This window comes from Girardinichthys multiradiatus, chromosome 14 (assembly GCF_021462225.1).
Source record: "Girardinichthys multiradiatus isolate DD_20200921_A chromosome 14, DD_fGirMul_XY1, whole genome shotgun sequence".
Taxonomy (NCBI): Eukaryota; Metazoa; Chordata; class Actinopteri; order Cyprinodontiformes; family Goodeidae; genus Girardinichthys; species Girardinichthys multiradiatus.
In genome coordinates this window covers 9,202,553-9,220,816 of record NC_061807.1, presented here as the reverse complement: position 1 = coordinate 9,220,816, position 18,264 = coordinate 9,202,553, and the positions used below count along the sequence as shown (strand labels likewise).

Genomic DNA, 18,264 nt, shown 5'->3' with positions numbered 1-18,264 from the left:
GCTCCACTTGTGAAAGTAAAGTTGTTGGGCTTTTTCTTGGCACTCAGACAACAGTTCTGAGCGCTACTCTGGACAGGATATGTTTACAAAAATGTTTTAAAAAGGTTTCTTTCCTTCCTAAAGAATATGTTTTAGTTCAGCATCAGTGACCATTTGAATTTTTCTAGTGCCATCTCCCTGCTTCGCTTTCACCTGTTTGGTTATTTTTTCATCACTGTCTATCCATCCTATCTCAATATTTCATTTTGCTTTTGTTTCTTTGTCTGTCTTGTTCTGTCTTGTGAGGTGTTTTCCTTTGGACTTTCCTTTTTGTTTTTCATTTTCTCACAAAGCTTCTGCAGAAGTCCTTGTTTTCTTTTTGAGAGTGCTTGTTTGCTTTTGCAGAAATTGAAGAGGGCAGTTTGGTCTCCATAGGAAGGGATGTAATTTTCCAGAGTTGCATCATCCATCAGCGTTATGACATCACAATCAATCTGCACAAAACCAGACAGAAAACACAATTATTTTCTTCAAAGTCTTCCCTGCAAATCAGTGTTAAGTTCATCCTTAACATTGAACCCTTAGGTGCAATGTTAAGCTTATGCTAGTAGGAAAATACTGACTTTAAATAGCATAAAAGCTATATACTGTTTTAGAGAGACATAGAATGATGGAAGAAGGAGCTAAAGCATACCCATTCAGTAAATAAAACATCATCTACTTTATTAAAAAAAAGGAAAGAATGGGGTAATTATCAAGTAGGTCCAATAACAGATTCATAAATACACAGTCTATTTAAGTTAAAATGTATTACACATAGAACACACTATGAAACATTGTAAATCATTACTTAGAACAGCAATGGGATCATCTTGTTAATTATTTATTTATTTACAGAATAAATAGACGTGCCTCTCCCCAGACACCGCCTCCAGCTCCTCCGGGGGGAACCCAAGGCGTTCCTAGGCCAGCCGAGAGACATAGTCCCTCCAGCGTGTCCTGGGCCGTCCCCTGGGCCTCCTCCCGGTGGGACGTGACTGGAACACCTCCAGAGGAAGGCGTCCAGTAGGCATCCAGTATAGATGCCCGAGCTACCTCATCTGGCTCCTCTTGATGTGGAGGAGCAGCAGCTCTACTCCGAGCCCCTCCCGGATGGCCGAGCTCCTCACCCTATCTCTAAGGGAGTGCCCGGCCACCCAACGGAGGAAGCTCATTTCAGCTGCTTGTATCCAGGATCGCGTCTTTCGCTCATGACCCAAAGTTCATGTTCATAGGTGAGGGCAGGAACGTAGACCGACCGATAAATAGAGAGCTTCGCTTTTCGGCTCAGCTCTCTCTTCACCACAACGGACCGGCACAGTGCCCAAATTACTGCTGCAGCTGCACCAATCCGTCTGTCGATCTCCCGCTCCATTCTTCCCTCACTCGTGAACAAGACCCCGAGATACTTAAACTCCTCCACTTGAGACAGGACCTCCCCTCCAACCAGAAGAGGACAAGCCACCCTTTTCCGGTTGAGAACCATGGCCTCAGACTTGGAGGAGCTGATCTTCATCCCAGCCGCTTCACACTTGGCTGCGAACCACCCCAGCACATGCCGTGGGTCTTGGCTAGAAGGGGCCAGCAGGACGATGTCATCTGCAAAAAGAAGAGACAAAATCCATTGCTCCCCAAACCAGACTCCCCTCCGGCCCTTGGCGGACCAAACCCCTGCTCTGCTTATACAGAGACCAGATGGTCTAATAAAGGGCCCCCGATTCTACACTCCTGGAGCACCCCCCACAGGGCACCATGTGGGACACAGTCGAATGCCTTCTCCAGGTCCACAAAACAGATGTGGACCGGTTGGGCAAACTCCCATGAACCCTCGAGTACCCTGTAGAGGGTATAGAGCTGGTCCAGTGTTCCACGGCCGGAACGAAAACCACACTGCTCCTCCTGAAGCCAGGGTTCGACTATCGGCCGGACTCTCCTCTCCAATACCCTGGTGTAGCCGTCATTAAGAACCTGTTACGGCTGCAAAAGCTTACGAGCTCACAAATAAGATCAGATCCGCTACCAATAGGCAGTCTAAAACACAACTTAATCTGTTTATAAATATAGTTATTTTCCCCTCATTTCAAATAGTTTCTGAACTGTTCTGCTATGCTGGATCCTCAACGCTCTTGCTTTGCTTCTCTCCCCTCAGAGCTCGAGGTTTTTGTGAACAGCCAGCCTTTAAAACGTAATGTCTGTCTGCTCGCTGCTAAATACCCCAGTTAAAAACAAAGGGAGAGAAACTAGTTGTGTTTCATGTTATTTTGCTGAATTACAACAACACAGTACAGCTCGAAAACACCGCTTATGAACAGAGATTTCAGACACTACACGAGAGCGCATGTGCACTTACCTCCAAAACAGAGCGGTTGCCAAGGAGATTGGTGCGTTCGATTTAATGGACTTGGAGATTTTACACAGGTGGTGCAAAGACATAAAAAAACGCTGCTTGCATTAGGACAGGACAAACAATAAATCACTTAGCATCTACAGACTTTTACATAAAAACCGCGAAAACAACCGAATTTTTAATTTAGATCAAAACTTGACCACAATGCAGAGAACAATCACTTCTTTGTTCAAAAGAAAACACGGAAACTGAAGATGAAAAGTTATGCATCAGAAAATGATTTATTGTTGTTTCATACATGGAAGTTCTTTAACAATTGAAATATTCTACATTGTCTCAAGTGATTCTAATTTCTGCCTACAGTAAAGTAAGATACTGATACGTTTTAATTAGTTTGAGTTTGGCCTTTGCGGAGAGAGAGAGAGATCTTGAGGGGGCCAAAGATGAGAGTATCAATTAACACACACACACACACACACATTACATATATATATATATATATATATATACATATATATAGTTTTGTGGTTATTATTGTGGTTTTAGACCACAATAATTTATTAGTATGGTGTAGGGCCTCCTTTTGCAGCCAATACAGCATCAATTCGTCTTGGGAATGACATATACAAGTCCTGCACAGTGGTCAGAGGGATTTTAAGCCATTCTTCTTGCAGGATAGTGGCCAGGTCACTACGTGATACTGGTGGAGGAAAACGTTTCCTGACTCGCTCCTCCAAAACACCCCAAAGTGGCTCAATAATATTTAGATCTGGTGACTGTGCAGGCCATGGGAGATGTTCAACTTCACTTTCATGTTCATCAAACCAATCTTTCACCAGTCTTGCTGTGTGTATTGGTGCACTGTCATCCTGATACACGGCACCGCCTTCAGGATACAATGTTTGAACCATTGGATGCACATGGTCCTCAAGAATGGTTCGGTAGCCCTTGGCAGTGATGCGCCCATCTGGCACAAGTATTGGACCAAGGGAATGCCATGATATGGCAGCCCAAACCATCACTGATCCACCCCAATGGTTCACTCTGGTCATGCAACAGTCTGGGTGGTACGCTTCTTTGGGGCTTCTCCACACCGTAACTCTCCTGGATGTGGGGAAAACAGTAAAGGTGGACTCATCAGAGAACAATACATGTTTCACATTGTCCACAGCCCAAGATTTGCGCTCCTTGCACCATTGAAACCGACGTTTGGCATTGGCATGAGTGACCAAAGGTTTGACTATAGCAGCCCGGCCGTGTATATTGACCCTGTGGAGCTCCCGACGGACAGTTCTGGTGGAAACAGGAGAGTTGAGGTGCACATTTAATTCTGCCGTGATTTGGGCAGTCGTGGTTTTATGTTTTTTGGATACAATCCGGGTTAGCACCTGAACATCCCTTTCAGACAGCTTCCTCTTGCGTCCACAGTTAATCCTGTTGGATGTGGTTCGTCCTTCTTGGTGGTATGCTGACATTACCATGGATACCGTGGCTCTTGATACATCACAAAGACTTGCTGTCTTGGTCACAGATGCGCCAGCAAGACGTGCACCAACAATTTGTCCTCTTTTGAACTCTGGTATGTCACCCGTAATGTTGGTGCATTTCAATATTTTGAGTAAAACTGTGCTCTTACCCTGCTAATTGAACCTTCACACTCTGCTCTTACTGGTGCAATGTGCAATCATTGAAGACTGGCTACCAGGCTGGTCCAATTTAGCCATGAAACCTCCCACACTAAAATGACAGGTGTTTCAGTTTCATTGTCCAACCCCTGTATCTCATTAATTCAGCATTAAGTAACCATGTGACCATGGTCTTGCCATGCATCCTCCATTCACCAGTCATTTCTTTCAAAATGCCTCAGTATAGTCTTAAATGGTAAATGGACTGAATTTATACAGCAATTTTCCAGCCATAGCAACCACTCAAAGTGCTTAACACTAGAGGCACATTCACCTTATCACACTGTCAAAGGAGCACACATTCAACTTGAGGCAATTTGAGGTTAAGTGCCTTGCCCAGGGGCACATCAAAATGTTACAGGAAGTAGCTGGAATTAAACCGACAGCTTTCGGAGTGTGAGATGGCTACTCTTCCCACTGAGATCAAAGGTTTTCAAAAGCTTTCAGCTGCATGAAAGCATGTGAGCAGGACCAAGTCTCAACATCTCGCCATGAAAGATGAAACTTTAATAACTTCCACACACAAAGTCGCATCAGTACCAGACTTTCTGACTCATCTCAGACCAGCACTCACCACATTCACTCGCTCATTTGCTGAGATCACTTATGACCCGCCCACTTAGATTGGAGGTCACATGTTTCACAGATGGGTCTCCTCCTTTGACACTCTGATTTATACAGATTTAAAACAGTTTCTGATAACACAGAACATGATGTTACATCTTGCTGTGAACAGTGATTGTTGGCTGAACTTGGCAGAGTGGCGGACTTCCATATCTGGCCGTTTACATACAATTAGCTCTAAATCACAAGCATGCTGCTCTAAACCAGAGATGAATATCCTAGTCAACCACCAAACAGCTCTATTGGATTAAATTTGAATTTTAATCTACTGTGCCCCCTAGAATATTTCAAATGGATATATGTTCCTGTTACATCATCGGATCCGCATCAATATGTGCTTCATCATGGAGGAGGAGGTGCAGGATGCCCGGAGTCGCAACAAGAGCCGGAGAGGCGCTAAACTGCGAGGGTCGCCTATTGCTGCTTGCAGCTTTTATTTATTGTACTGATCCCCAAACAGATATAATGTGCTAGGCGGGCTTGCCATATCATCCTTTCAGCTCCGCCTTCTTCCGTATCTATAGTCGCAGCGAGATTTCAGTTATCGCTGTTTCTGAACGGTGGATATTTTATTAATAAATGGTTTAACAAACAGCTAATCTAAGAAGTTTTAGTGTTTTAAGTTAAAACTCTTGGTCCCTTGTTGTTTCTTTAAATCATAATATCGATCTAAGCTAAATACGTGAAACTGTCGGGCGGTGGATCAGAACCAGGAAATGGATTCTTTAGCGACGTTCTCCCTGGTGTCGGTTCTGATCATCTTCATCTCACCTGTCTCTACAGGTGAGGTTCTGCAGCAAACATTACAGTTTTAAAGTGATTTTGATGTGAGATCCGGAGCTAGCTTGTTACACTGATTGTTCATGGAAACATCTATGTTTAAATCAGTGATCTTAGTCGCTGTTTGATGACGTCAGCAATGCTGGTAAATACGTCAATCGGGGTTTAACAAGAATTTAAGATGGATGAACAGATAAAACCAAAGAGAAGGACTATGAACCATTGAGAAATGTCTGTTTAAGTATCAGACTGTTTGGTTTTTATAACAGTGACCCCAACATTATCTGTGGAGCCTCACATGGTTCAACTCTCATGTCCACACTGGCTTAAACACTGCATCATGGGATATGTAGTTCTTTCTATACTGTGTGTTGATACCAGCATGTTGTGGTCCTATAGCCTTCAGACTGATGTGAGATCTCTAAAGCACCAACAATCTTATGTAAAAGCCAGCATCTTCTCGTTAGGTTTCTTTAGTTAGTAAACAGCAGTTTAATAAATGACCTTTAACCTCTCTGCTCTGCTTCCTCTCCTGCAGATCAGAGAAACATCACAGCTGAAGCTGGACAGGACATCATTCTGCCATGTAGAGCTCCTGACAGTAAACCTGTTATAGCTGTAAAATGGACCAGAACTGATCTGGGACCGGATTATGTTTTTCTGTACAGAGATGAGCAGATTAGTCTGGAAAACCAGCTTCTATCTTATAAGAACCGGGTGAATCTGAAGGAGGGACAGATGAAGGATGGAGACGTGTCCTTGGTTCTGAAGAACGTGACGACTGATGACAGAGGAACATATGAATGTCGAGTCGTCCAGACAGAGATAAAAAGCAGGACGACCATTATCATCATTAACCTGGATGTACGTCTTCCAGGTGAGTTGCTGTTTAATTGTCTCTAGAACAGTTTCAGCATCTTCTTGGTTGTTCAAGTCAGATGGAAAAATCAGAAAACTCTGAGTATATTAACCTTGAGTTTGGAAAACCTCAGGGTTTCCAGAAAGAAGGCTAAGTTTAAATATATCACCATGGTAACAGTTCATGTGAAAGAAAATAAACCTAGCAGTCGCTGCCCACTGCAGCAGCTGCCTGTCATTAGTTAATATTATAAACTCTAAATGAAGTGAAATCAGGAGTTTTACTGTGACGTCTGACTCTGAGGGAGCATCTTCTGTCCTCCAGTGGGGTTCTGTGGAGTCCTCCTGGGTTTATAGTCGACACATTAAAGCTGTAGTCCATAACTTCTCTTAAATGATGGTAGAGAGAGGACATTTTGAAATCTAACTGCTTTAGCTCCGCCCCTGCTCCCCCTCCCCTCCTGAAGGAGCTGGAAGCCACGCCTCCTATATACGAGTGTAGGCGCACGGCTAGCGGTGTGAATACAGAGAATAACCGCATTGATCCGGCATAAAAACAATCGACCGATGAAGCGTAAGGTTGAACGTTGTTCTAATCACCAAGCTAACACCTCCCTCTTCTTCCACTGCATTCAAGCTAGCATCATAAATGCAGCATATTATAATTATCTACAGCATTATTTGTGTTTTTTAAAAAGATTTTTGTTATAACTCGCTACTAAATAAATTTAGTTTTTACCTCCTAGAAGAATCTTTGCCAACTCTTCATCATCTTTGAGCCCTTGTAGATCCTCCACCTTTTTAAAGTATCTCCAACGTAAATTCTTCTGGAAAGTTGTGAACGTCTCTCAGCCAGTTTAGTAGAAGGACATTTAAATGGTCTAAACTTTCTTTGAGAAGCAGAAAATAGTCGAGGAATTTGTAACTTTGGTCCTTGGTTTGATCTCTCCGTTGTAAATGTAGCTGTGCGCCTGCATCTCTTCACTCCTACTCGTGGCCCTATGAGACATTTACAAACTCTTTCGTCTTCAGATTCCCTGCAGACTCTTACCTTGTTTTTACTCTACTTCTGCTGCTCCTCAAATGCTGTCCTCTTACGTCACATCCTCTCTTCCTTCTTTTGATGCACTGGGACCAGCACGCATTCACACTGCAAGCGAACAGCTGCAGGGTTCCTGTCCTGCTTATTTTTAACAGAAATACGGACACAGTGAGTTGACGGTTTTTTGTGCGAGACTTCCGGTCGGATACTTCCGGTCCCTGGCTAGCTGACTTCCTTTTACTGTAGCGGCTAATACAACATGTTTTCTTCACAACCAACTCATTGTTATGGCTTCGATAAAGTCCAGGACTGTTTGTGTAGGAAGAGGCGGTCATAAAAATTGATCAGAAGAAAGGTTCACCTGGAGCAGGACTCTTATGATCATCGGCCGCGTACGATTGCTGAATGTGGGTGTTTACATGCGGAAAAAAACCTTGACTGGAATAAATTATGATCGGTTTAAAAGAGAAATAGTAATCTGAATGCAGCATTAATAATACAATAAAATAATCCAATGACGTGTGTTTATTTGCAGCAGGATCCATTTAGGATAGAAGCTTTCTGGCATGCAGAGGTGTCAGATTTCCCAGAAACAACCACAGCAGACGTGTTGTACTTCTGCCTGTGCAGAAAAACAACAACAGAAAAACAAACGTTGAGGTGTGTTGGTTCTGAATGTTCGGAGTGCATAGAATGGACCTGCACCACGTTCTGGGAGCGGTTTAGGTGTTATTACTTTTCATAATTAGGCTACAGGCTCAGCAAGACATGCTATTACTGTTCTTGTGATGAGGGGGCAGGAGGAAATTTAATTCAGTTCAATTCAAAAATACTTTAATCATCTCAAAGGGAAATTAAATGTTGTTGTAGCTCATATTATGCAGGTTTCTTCAAAGTTGTAGATTAATAAAATAAACATCCTTCAAGGTTCTATGCTGTCCGGCGCTGCTGCCCCGTCCTCCACATATCTGCTCATTTACTTCAGTTTGCCCCAGTCCGAATGACATAATCGGAACCAGTGATTAGAAGGACGCTAATCGGATTATTGATCTGCATAAATCACCCCTACTCAATAAGGAATACCATTTCATTCCACCTGACCATAATATCACTATCAGCGTGTTTACATGACGCATTTTTTATTCGATCGGCCTTTTATTGCCAATATTTATGTACATGTAAACACAGTTAGTACGTTATGAAGAGACGAATCCTCCTACCTTCCATATGATCGCCGCTGCATGACTGCAGGACTTCCCCTGACCCGCAACACAGCAGAACCAAGCCGTCTCAGTAATACCGGTTGATGTAGTCAGGATCCGTGCAGAGTGAACGTGAGACTTGCTTTGGCTTGGTTGCACATCAATCTTCCTGAATGTCAGGTCGTCGCTGTTGTTATTGATTAATACTTTCTCCAACTTTTCCACTGTGGAGGTACTGATATGCCTCTGTACTTTTGTAATTACGTATTGTGGAGCGATCGGCACCAAGTGACATCACAAAATAATTAAAAATGTCTTTGTACGTTATATGAGGCCACTTGTTCATATCATCTTCCCACTCGTGGATAGTTTGAGGGCGTGGCACTGACCTGCCGTTTCGATTTTTTAGTGATTTTTGGAAATGTTCCCACGACGTAGTTCACAAATTTCGTCAAGCATATGTTATTTAGCCGAGGAAATCAATGAAATGGAAGAGCCCCAAAACCGGAAGTTGGACGAATATTTATTTCCGCTTTCGAAAATAAGGTGGATAAGCTGTGCCAAGACCAGCAGTTGTAACCGAGCCAGGGTACGGTTCTGTGGTCCATTCCAGAAACCGGATATTGCAGCGACTTCAGGAGACAAACTACAAGCCGCAAAGTTGCTGAAGTGGGGCCGTTCCTTGTCCGACACGCTCGTAAAAAAAGATCCCGAGGTCGAAAAAAATGCCTTTTAATGACTTTATTAAGAAAAAAATAAACAACTTAGAGTAACGTGTCCAAGAATACGACTCAACGAACACAAATCAAAATGATCTCGACTGATAGCGGTCAACAAAAAATACAGCGGCCCACACACCCACTCTCCTGCCTTGACACTCCGACAGGGGGGTTAATATGCCCAGTCACCAAATTTCCGCCCATATTTAGTTGACCTACATATTGATAAACAAACAGTAACAAAAATAACAATTCTAAATCCAAACAATTAAATATCTAATAAATTACCTTAATTTCATTTATGGCTCCTACACCGGACTCTGGTACAGTACAAAGACTTCCAAAATGTTTCATGAAGGTCCTAGAGAGGCTCCTGTTGGCCCACCTGAGTAAGCAAACAATGAACCATCTGGACCCCCTTCAGTTTGCTTATCGCTGTGGAGTTGGAGTTGAAGATGCCATCATAGACCTGCTTCACCAAACCCACTGTCATCTGGACAAAGCCAGCAGCTCTGTGAGGATCATGTTCTTTGATTTCTCCAGAACATTTAACACAATTCAACCTGATTTACTTTGTCAGAAACTCCAGAAGACTCAGGTGGAGGCCTCAACAATCTCCTGGATCAAAGACTACTTGACAAACAGACCACAGTTTGTGAGACTGAAGGGTTATGAGTCCAACCAGGTAGTCAGCAGCACAGGAGCACCACAGGGGACGGTACTCTCACCATTCCTTTTCACTCTGTACACCTCAGACTTCCAGTACAAGACAGACTCCTGTCATCTGCAGAAATACTCGGATGATTCTGCAGTTGTGGGGTGGATCAGAGATGGACAAGAAGATGACTACAGGAAGGTGGTGGACCACTTTGTGGCATGGTGTGGAAACAATCATCTCATCTTGAACGTGACTAAAACAAAGGAGATGATTGTAGATTTTAAGAGAAACAGGAATAAGTCAAAAACTATTTCCATCATGGGAGAAGAAGTGGAGGTGGTGGAGGAGTATAAATACCTCGGTGTTCAACTGGACAAAAGACTGTGGTGGAGATGCAACTGTGAAGCCATCTACAAGAAGGGACAGAGCAGACTGTACTTCTTGAGGAAGCTTAGGTCCTTTGGTGTTTGCAGCAAGATGCTGCATATCTTCTATAAGTCTGTTGTGGAGAGTCTGATCTCTTCTGCCATCATCTGCTGGGGAAGCAGCATCAGAGTCAGGGACTTAAAAAAACTCAACAAGCTAAGAAAGAAGGCTGGTTCTGTTCTGGGGACTCCTCTGGAACCTCTGGAGATCATTGTGGAAAGAAGGAGTCTTCATAAAATGAAGAACATCATGGAGAACCCTGAGCATCCTCTACATGAGACTGTCCTACAACAACAGAGTGTCTTCAGTCAGAGGCTTCTTCAGATCTGCTGTAAGACGGACCTACAGGAGATCCTTCCTGCCCACAGCCATCAGCATCTACAACGACTCTTTGAAGAAACCTTCATAATGAGCTACAACAACATTTAGTTTCCCTTTGGGATTAATAAAGTATTTTTGAATTGAATTGAAAAGTTACAAAATTAGACAAATAATGTCTTTGTCTAATTAGTGATTTTTACATCACCAACATTTCACTTGTATAAAATCAGTGGGTTTTTTACCCAAGGAACAGACAGTATGAGGTGGAAAAAATGTTTCAGTTTCAGACTTTTCTCATGACTCAACTTCCTGTTGCCTTGAAATGTTTTCAGCTTCACAAATATTAACAAGAAGCTCCCATTTGCAAAAAAATAAATAAATAAATATTGTGATTTGAGCGCTTGTCTGCGCTGTATAAGAAAATTAATGAGACTTATTAAGGATGTTGGGCCAAGCCATCAGAGAACAAAGGACTAAGGCGGGTTTCAGACCAGAGAACAGAGGAACATGTGAAGAACTCTGCATCCCAGAATGCACAGCATTCCACACCTGGGGGTGAAATAAACCCATTGGTTGAGAAAGCTCCTAGGAAGGTGGGATCCTCCATGACAGGACAGAGACAAGGACTTCCTCATACCAGGAACTCCTTCATATCATTCAGGGATATTTTTCATGTTAAGAAGTGCAGAGTGCTGCTGAAACCATGCAGGAGCGTTTTCTGGTTGAATGAAAGACTTACTTACTTCTTTGTAACCTTCAAGAAGAATCTTGGATCCAAAGTGAAGTAAGGTCCGCTGCTTTGGGCCTCCGGTGACCTAAAACTGAGACCAACCATGTACATCCTGCTTTCTTAGTCCCTGCAGGATGAGAATCTAAGCATAGATCCTCCTACAATTGAGCTTAAACACAACTGAGGCACTTCACACCCAGCCCCCCTTAAGGCCGAAGAGCCTTCGCACTCCACCACTTTCGACCATTTTTGTAGTTTGATAGCAGAGTGCAGCGGTGCAGAAACGTTTTATTCCCAAATTGATTAAAATATGTTATTATTTTATTACTTTTACTGACAATATTTTATCACAAATTACATGTCAGATTCCTTTTAAAAATATGAATGCTGCCATAATATGAATGAACACGTCTTGTAATCAAGGCCTCAACATAGTTAACATGTTAGCTAACGCTAGCTCCAAGAACGTCACTGAATGCATTTGGATCATGTGCTCCCCACGACAAAAACAGCAAAAACAATACAAAACTGCTGATTATCAATATGGTGATTGTTATTTTCCATATTTACCAGGTTTTATTTTTGACAAATGTGTTTCTGAATATTATTCAGAAAGTATCATTGTAAATGTCTGAAGATGCTAATTCAACGTTGAAGTTTTTAAAATATGTTTCCTCTAGATTGTGAAAACAGTCCGTTATGCTTTTATTTTGAAAGCGGGTGCGTAAAGGTGACTTCCTCTTAGTACTTTGACAAACTGAAGGATTCTTTCAGTTAGAATCAACAGGATACAGTAAACTATCCCGACTAACAGCGCCATCTACCACCAAATCCACAACATTCCTGACTTCTTCAGCAACATGACAGAAGTTAGCCGTTTCTGCTAGCTCCTTTTCAGAACTCAGCAGCTACGTCCTAAAGGCTTGACTTCAGCCAATAGGAGAGAAGCTGACGTAGTGACGCTGTTCCAGAGACCGCCTCAGTCCCGCCCCCTTTGTATTTACATTACCAGCTGCATGTTGAGGAGGAGAAGACGATAAAGCGATCAAGGAAAGTAAAAAAGACAGAGGGAAATAAATGGGCTCAGGGAAATCTGTTGGATAAAAAAAATGCAACCAGAATATATTAGAAGAGAAAATATGTTGGTGCTTAAGAAATAAAAGGATGGTAAAATAATTTGAAATATATTTTTGAGAGAAAAGATTTGAACATATTTGGGTGTTAATAAATATAAAAGATATAAAAGGTGTAGGAAAAATAAAACGGCAAGAACTTGTTTAGTTGTTCAGCAGCAAATACTGTGACATAACAGTTTAAATATTTTACAGATGATAGAGAAAACTGAATGGACTGAAAAATATGACTCAAACAGAATATAAAGATATTTCTGCAGCACCTGGAGAGACTAAATTTAACTTTTCTACCCTCCTACAGCCTCCAAGTTCACAACAAATGTATTTAAGGGCTAAAAAAGTCATATGTCCCTTAAACCCCAGGGTGTTGTTTTCAGAGGCTTTGGCTTAAAGCAACCTATAAAAACCTCCAAAGATTCTTTGAACTATGCACCAAAACCTTTTACCACCATCGTAAACAGAAATCACATCAGTGGGTCAATAATTAAATGTCCACAGCATCTCTAATGGTTATAATTGCTTATTAATAGCAGAGCTTTGGTGTGATCAGCAACAGCTTAATTAATCAGCACAGAAAAGACCAAGAAACTCACAAAAACCCATCATGTTAAAACTATCTGTCCCTGAAAGCTGAGGCTGAGGAAATGTTGATGTAATATTTTGATATTAGGACAGATAGACGCTTTCATAATTATATTTTGGTCCCATGTGGCAACAGTTTGGATCCTTGGATGAGAGGCGAGGTGCAATCCAGAATCCTGATTACTGATAAAGTTGGTGCTCATAATCCTTGTTTTGTCATAAATCATTTTAAAAGGATGGAAAAACCCGTAATCCAGAAAAATAAAATCATATAACGTCAATCTGAAACTCTAATCTGAAAGTTTAGTAATTCTGACTGATTTAAAACCCAGTAATCCAGAAAAATCTGTAATTTGTTTTACAATTATGTAGAAACAGTAATCCAGAAAGATTTCCAGATACCAAAAATCCTCCAACCAGGTTCTTCAGCCACCACAGTGGGTCCAGCAGATCTGAGAAGATGTCTACTTCTAGGACTTCAACTCTTCAGACTCAAGGACTGAACCTTCGATGCAGAACTTCAGTCACTATTGAGGATCTGATACTAAAACATCTGCTGGGTTCTTCCTTCTAATCCTGTCACAATCTCTGTCCACGATGTCGACTGAAAACTCTGCAGAGAACAACCAACTCTTAGTATAGACCCTAAAACCAGCGGGACGAGGAGCCTTCACTCCTCTTCTGTATGTGGACACCTGTGACTGGTTGTTAGTTTCCTAATGACCCCCTTATTACTTTAAATACACATTCATATTAAAAATCGTTATGCCGTTGGAGTCACGTACTGCTGGACCAGCTCAGTGTTTTCAAACTTGTGACATCTCTCTATCTCCTAGTTTTAGAAAAGTTTCTGACTGACCCGTTCCTCTTTTGTTCTGTTGCCATTGAGGCGTTGGCTTCACCACCCAGAGCAGCTTCCCTCTTCATTTGTGTCATTAATAAAGTCAAGACGTTGCAGTGTCTTCCTCTTGTCTTAATAATTACAGATCATAACCTTTTCAGCACATTACACTTAGTTTAATAAGTACACGACCAATTCAATAAAACATTTAGTTTATGAATTGTTTCTAAAATCAGCTCATTACTTTGTATTTGCATGTTCTCCCCGTGCATGCGTGGGCTCTCACCAGGTACTCCGGCTTCCTCCCACAGTCCAAAGACATGCCTGTTAGGTTAATTGTTCTCTCTAAATTGCCCTTAGGATAGAACAGAATAGCTGTTATTTCATCCAGTTTCCTTTGCTTGTGTTTAAACTCTTCCAGCTTGTCAGCAGACCGCTGAGCCTGATGCTCCAAGCTGTTTCTTTTTGCTCTGCATTAGATTATTAGAGTTGAAAACCCTCGCCGCTGGGCGGGGATCTTATCCCGGCCGGGTCTGGGTTCCTTTTCCTCGTCTTACCACAAACAGTGGCACAGCTTCTAGCGACCAGCTAGATTTAGTCTTTTTTCCTGGCTGCTACAGCTAACTGCCAGCTTTTTTATTGCACATCTCTCTCTGCTAGCTTAGCTGTTAGCCAGTTAGCCGCCATAGCGCCACACTCATACATCCACACCTTTATTCCTGTACATGTGGGAACACGGCACCAAAAGACTCACAAGATCGTGTCCCTTTTCTCTGGGCTGCTAACACCAACTACAACCATTGACCTTTGTTCAACTTGACGCCAGTTTCTCTGTGTAAAGTCACGTCGTGGCGGCGTTCGCCATCCTGGGTGCAAACCTCTCACTTCATTCACCGTCTTGCTGGCTAGTTAGCCTTCATAAACACACACACCTGTAAACCTGCACCCACCATTGTTTTATTCAGCCTTAGCCCACTTATTAATAATTATTGATGGTAGAACAACATCACTGCTGCACAACAGAGAATAATTTGAAAGCTTTGGCAACAAATAAAAATATGTGGGAATGACGTTACGTCCAGTTTAGGTCAAGAAATGTTCCTCCAGATATTACAGAATAATTCTGCTCTGACCTGAACCCGACTTTAGGAATATAAATCCATGTGGGACAGAACTTCATGTGGGCCAGTAGAAACTCTACTCAGATCTTGTTACCATGGTGATAAACTCAGAGTTTAACTTTCCTTTTTTAAACATGAAATCCAGAATTTTCCCAAACTCAGAGTTTTCACATCACCAGTTTTCTAGAGCGCCCCACTGGTCAGATGTTTCCTCAAGATGTTGATGATGAGACTCTGTAGAAAGCAGCTGGTCTGAGAGCAGGAGATGATGTTCTTCAGACATCTCCTACCTGATAGATTATACTAACACCTGGTTCTGTTCTGCAGGTGACCCGGATGGAGGCAACAAAGATGGAGCTGTTGGGCTGGGGGTCGGTCTGTCAGTTGGTATAATTATTGCTGTTGTTGCTGCTGCTGGTTGGTTGATCTATAAAAAAACTTCATGTTTTAAACCAAACCAGCCTCCTGAAGAACCAGCTGGACCTCACAGGACTTTAATGTCTCACAACGGAGCAGCTGACCCGTGAGTCCATGTTGACCTGCTGGATGATGGAAGATCTGTAGAACCAGAGGAGACAAACCTTCCTAAAGAACTTGATGCTGATGAGAAACATCTCAGTGGTTAGTCGTCTATTTCCTCCTCATGAGGACCAACCTCATCATCTCCATCACCAACCAGCTGAGAGGAACCCAAACACTGGTACCAACAGTTTCTGTCTTCCAGCAGAACCAAACCAACCTGTTACAGATTTGTTCTAGAACCCGTTCCAAGCTGGACCTGAACAGTGGAGACCCGTTACTACATTCTTCTCTAAACCTGAATCAAGCTGAGCTGCAGAGTTTGAGGTTCAACTTGATGAAGGTCAGGAGTTTCTGACAGCTTCAGACTTTTAGATGTTTTCTTTGTTAAATGTTCCAGCAGCCGTCTTTAATCATTTGAATGAATTATTTTGAGGCTTAAACTGGTTTGACTAAGTCTCAACTTCAGTAAAGTAATGAAAATACTATAGATATAGTAATATTGTACATTGTGTCTCTTTCTGTTTTCACCCAGTTTTACATAAACTAAAATAAAAACTCAATAACATGATTTATTCCAAACTAAACATTTATTAAAAAACAAAAACACAAAGTGTTTACATTTGATATCTGAATTATTGACTTATTATCAGCATCTCTTGTTATTCTTGCTGCAGGCAGGTTTCTGCTTTCTAGGAGCAGCTCTGAATCATCTAGAAAAATAAATGACATTTATTATTATTATTATTTATAATTTAATAACTGAAAATCATTTTCTTAATCTCACAACAACAACTTTGACCAGACTAGACTGTAGCTACATGATGAGTCGTCTGTTTTCAGTGTCATTGCTTTAAGCTCTGTTGTAATAAGTTGCTTAATAATTACAGTTTTATGGCAACATATCAGATAATCAACTCTACATGTTCTATATGGGAGCAGAAATTAGCGCAGATGATGCTCGACACTGCAAGCATTAAATACATTTACACTCATTCCTGTGTATAAAAATATAATAATAATAAAACACAAACTTACCGGCTTCAAATGGATCATTTCTGTTGGAGAAAGCCTCTTCTGTGGATCAATGTTTGCCAGAGCTCCGCGCTGATCCAAAGGAAGTCCTTATATGGTCATCTACCATTACCGCCCCGCCCCTCCAATAAGGTAGTATTAATACTTTTTCACAGTTAATGTTCTTCATTTATTCATTTTATTGGATCGTCGTGACTGATTTCTGTCTTTGCTGCGTCGCTTCTCTACTTTTTATGGCTAAATTTGACAAAAACTGGACGAAAACTCTCTCCTCATTCTCTGCGTCACCGACGCTGACGCTGAGTTACGTAGCCTCGCTGGTATGGAAAGCCATTTAGTTCATTATCTGTGGGTTTTAAAAGGCAGATTTGAACGGAAACACTTCCTCTCCTGCGAGTAGAAGCCGGACAAACTCTCCTATTCCTGGTAGATATGGAGAAGGTACAAGTACACAACATAGTCCAAGTGTTTCATGACCCGGACACGCAGATAAAGTCCAGTCACCACCGAATAAAAGGTTCTGACCCGATCAAACAGAAGAGTTTCTGCCCCCAACTGATAAATACGCCACTAAACAGAGAGAGAGCGTCATTTTTCTGAGAGAGCGAACCGATGGTGTTTTACTGCTCGCCGTGATGCGTTCAAAGACTCTCAAATAAAGGTCCACGCCCGTGATCAGAGCTATGCGCGCTCTCGATTAAAAGATGCACTGTTGTGATCGCTTAATAATCCTCTGATTTTTGGAAGCAACGTGACGCCATAATAAATGTCCACAGAATCAATAAAAGATGCAAAGTTAACATGAAATGTACCAATAAAATCAGTCCCTCATCCTTAATAGTTGCTTGAAACTACTGTCTTCAGAGACTTATGACAACAAAGTTCCTGTTTAACCATCGAAGCCTGGAGCTTCTCTGCATGTCCACTTAGAGGAAGAAAACTGAAGATTAAGCCGTCTGTCCTTCAATTCATTTGCTTGTTGTTACCAGAAGAAACATCTCCACAGAACCAGAAAGATGCAGAGTTAACATGAAAGGTACCAATAAAACCAGTCCCTCATCCTAATAGTTGGTTCAACTCCATGTGAAGCTGCTCCTTAGTTTTATTTACAGTTTTCTCACTTCATCTCATTTACTTTCATTGAGTTTTTAAACTGCATTAACATTTACTGATCTTGGTGTGTTGAGCAGCACAGCAGCGAGGTCAGACCTGAGGAGAGAAGATGGTCAAGTTATAGTTTAAGGTTTTATATTCAGTAAAACATCAAACACATAAACTGAGTATCTGCTGGTCTTCAGAGCATTTTCACCAACAACTTCCTGTTCACTAGAAGTCAAAGACAGGCACCGATCTGCTTATATGAGCTGTGTGTTATTATAAAATCCTAATCCTGACTAATAAAACATATTTACTCACCCAGCAGACAAAGTAAGGATGTTTCCATCGTCATCTTAACAATAATCATTCAAATCTGTGATGAACTGGTTTCTTCTGAAATGATCCCTCCTATCTTCTCTGATGTGGTTTTCTCTTCACTGAAGACTTTGCGAAACCTCCACATGAGGTACATGAAGCAGGAAGATTTTAAAATAAAACTATGGAGAAAATAACAGATTGTGCTTT

General features: G+C 41.7%; 1 protein-coding gene and 1 long non-coding RNA gene across 2 annotated transcripts; one reads left to right on the top strand and one right to left on the bottom strand.

The window, feature by feature from the left end:
* The first annotated feature begins 5,183 nt into the window (after positions 1 to 5,183).
* Positions 5,184 to 16,177, top strand: LOC124880612 (hyaluronan and proteoglycan link protein 4-like). Its single transcript, XM_047385887.1, has 3 exons — positions 5,184 to 5,457; positions 5,993 to 6,331; positions 15,415 to 16,177. The coding sequence occupies exons 1-3, from the start codon at positions 5,391 to 5,393 to the stop codon at positions 15,612 to 15,614; spliced, it is 606 nt and encodes a 201-aa protein (XP_047241843.1). The 5' UTR covers positions 5,184 to 5,390; the 3' UTR covers positions 15,615 to 16,177.
* LOC124880636 lies at positions 16,178 to 17,022 on the bottom strand. The gene is made up of 2 exons (XR_007041393.1): positions 16,645 to 17,022; positions 16,178 to 16,319 (listed from the first exon to the last, which is right to left on the bottom strand). It is a non-coding gene; the product is annotated as an uncharacterized LOC124880636 (long non-coding RNA).
* Positions 17,023 to 18,264: the final 1,242 nt, after the last annotated feature.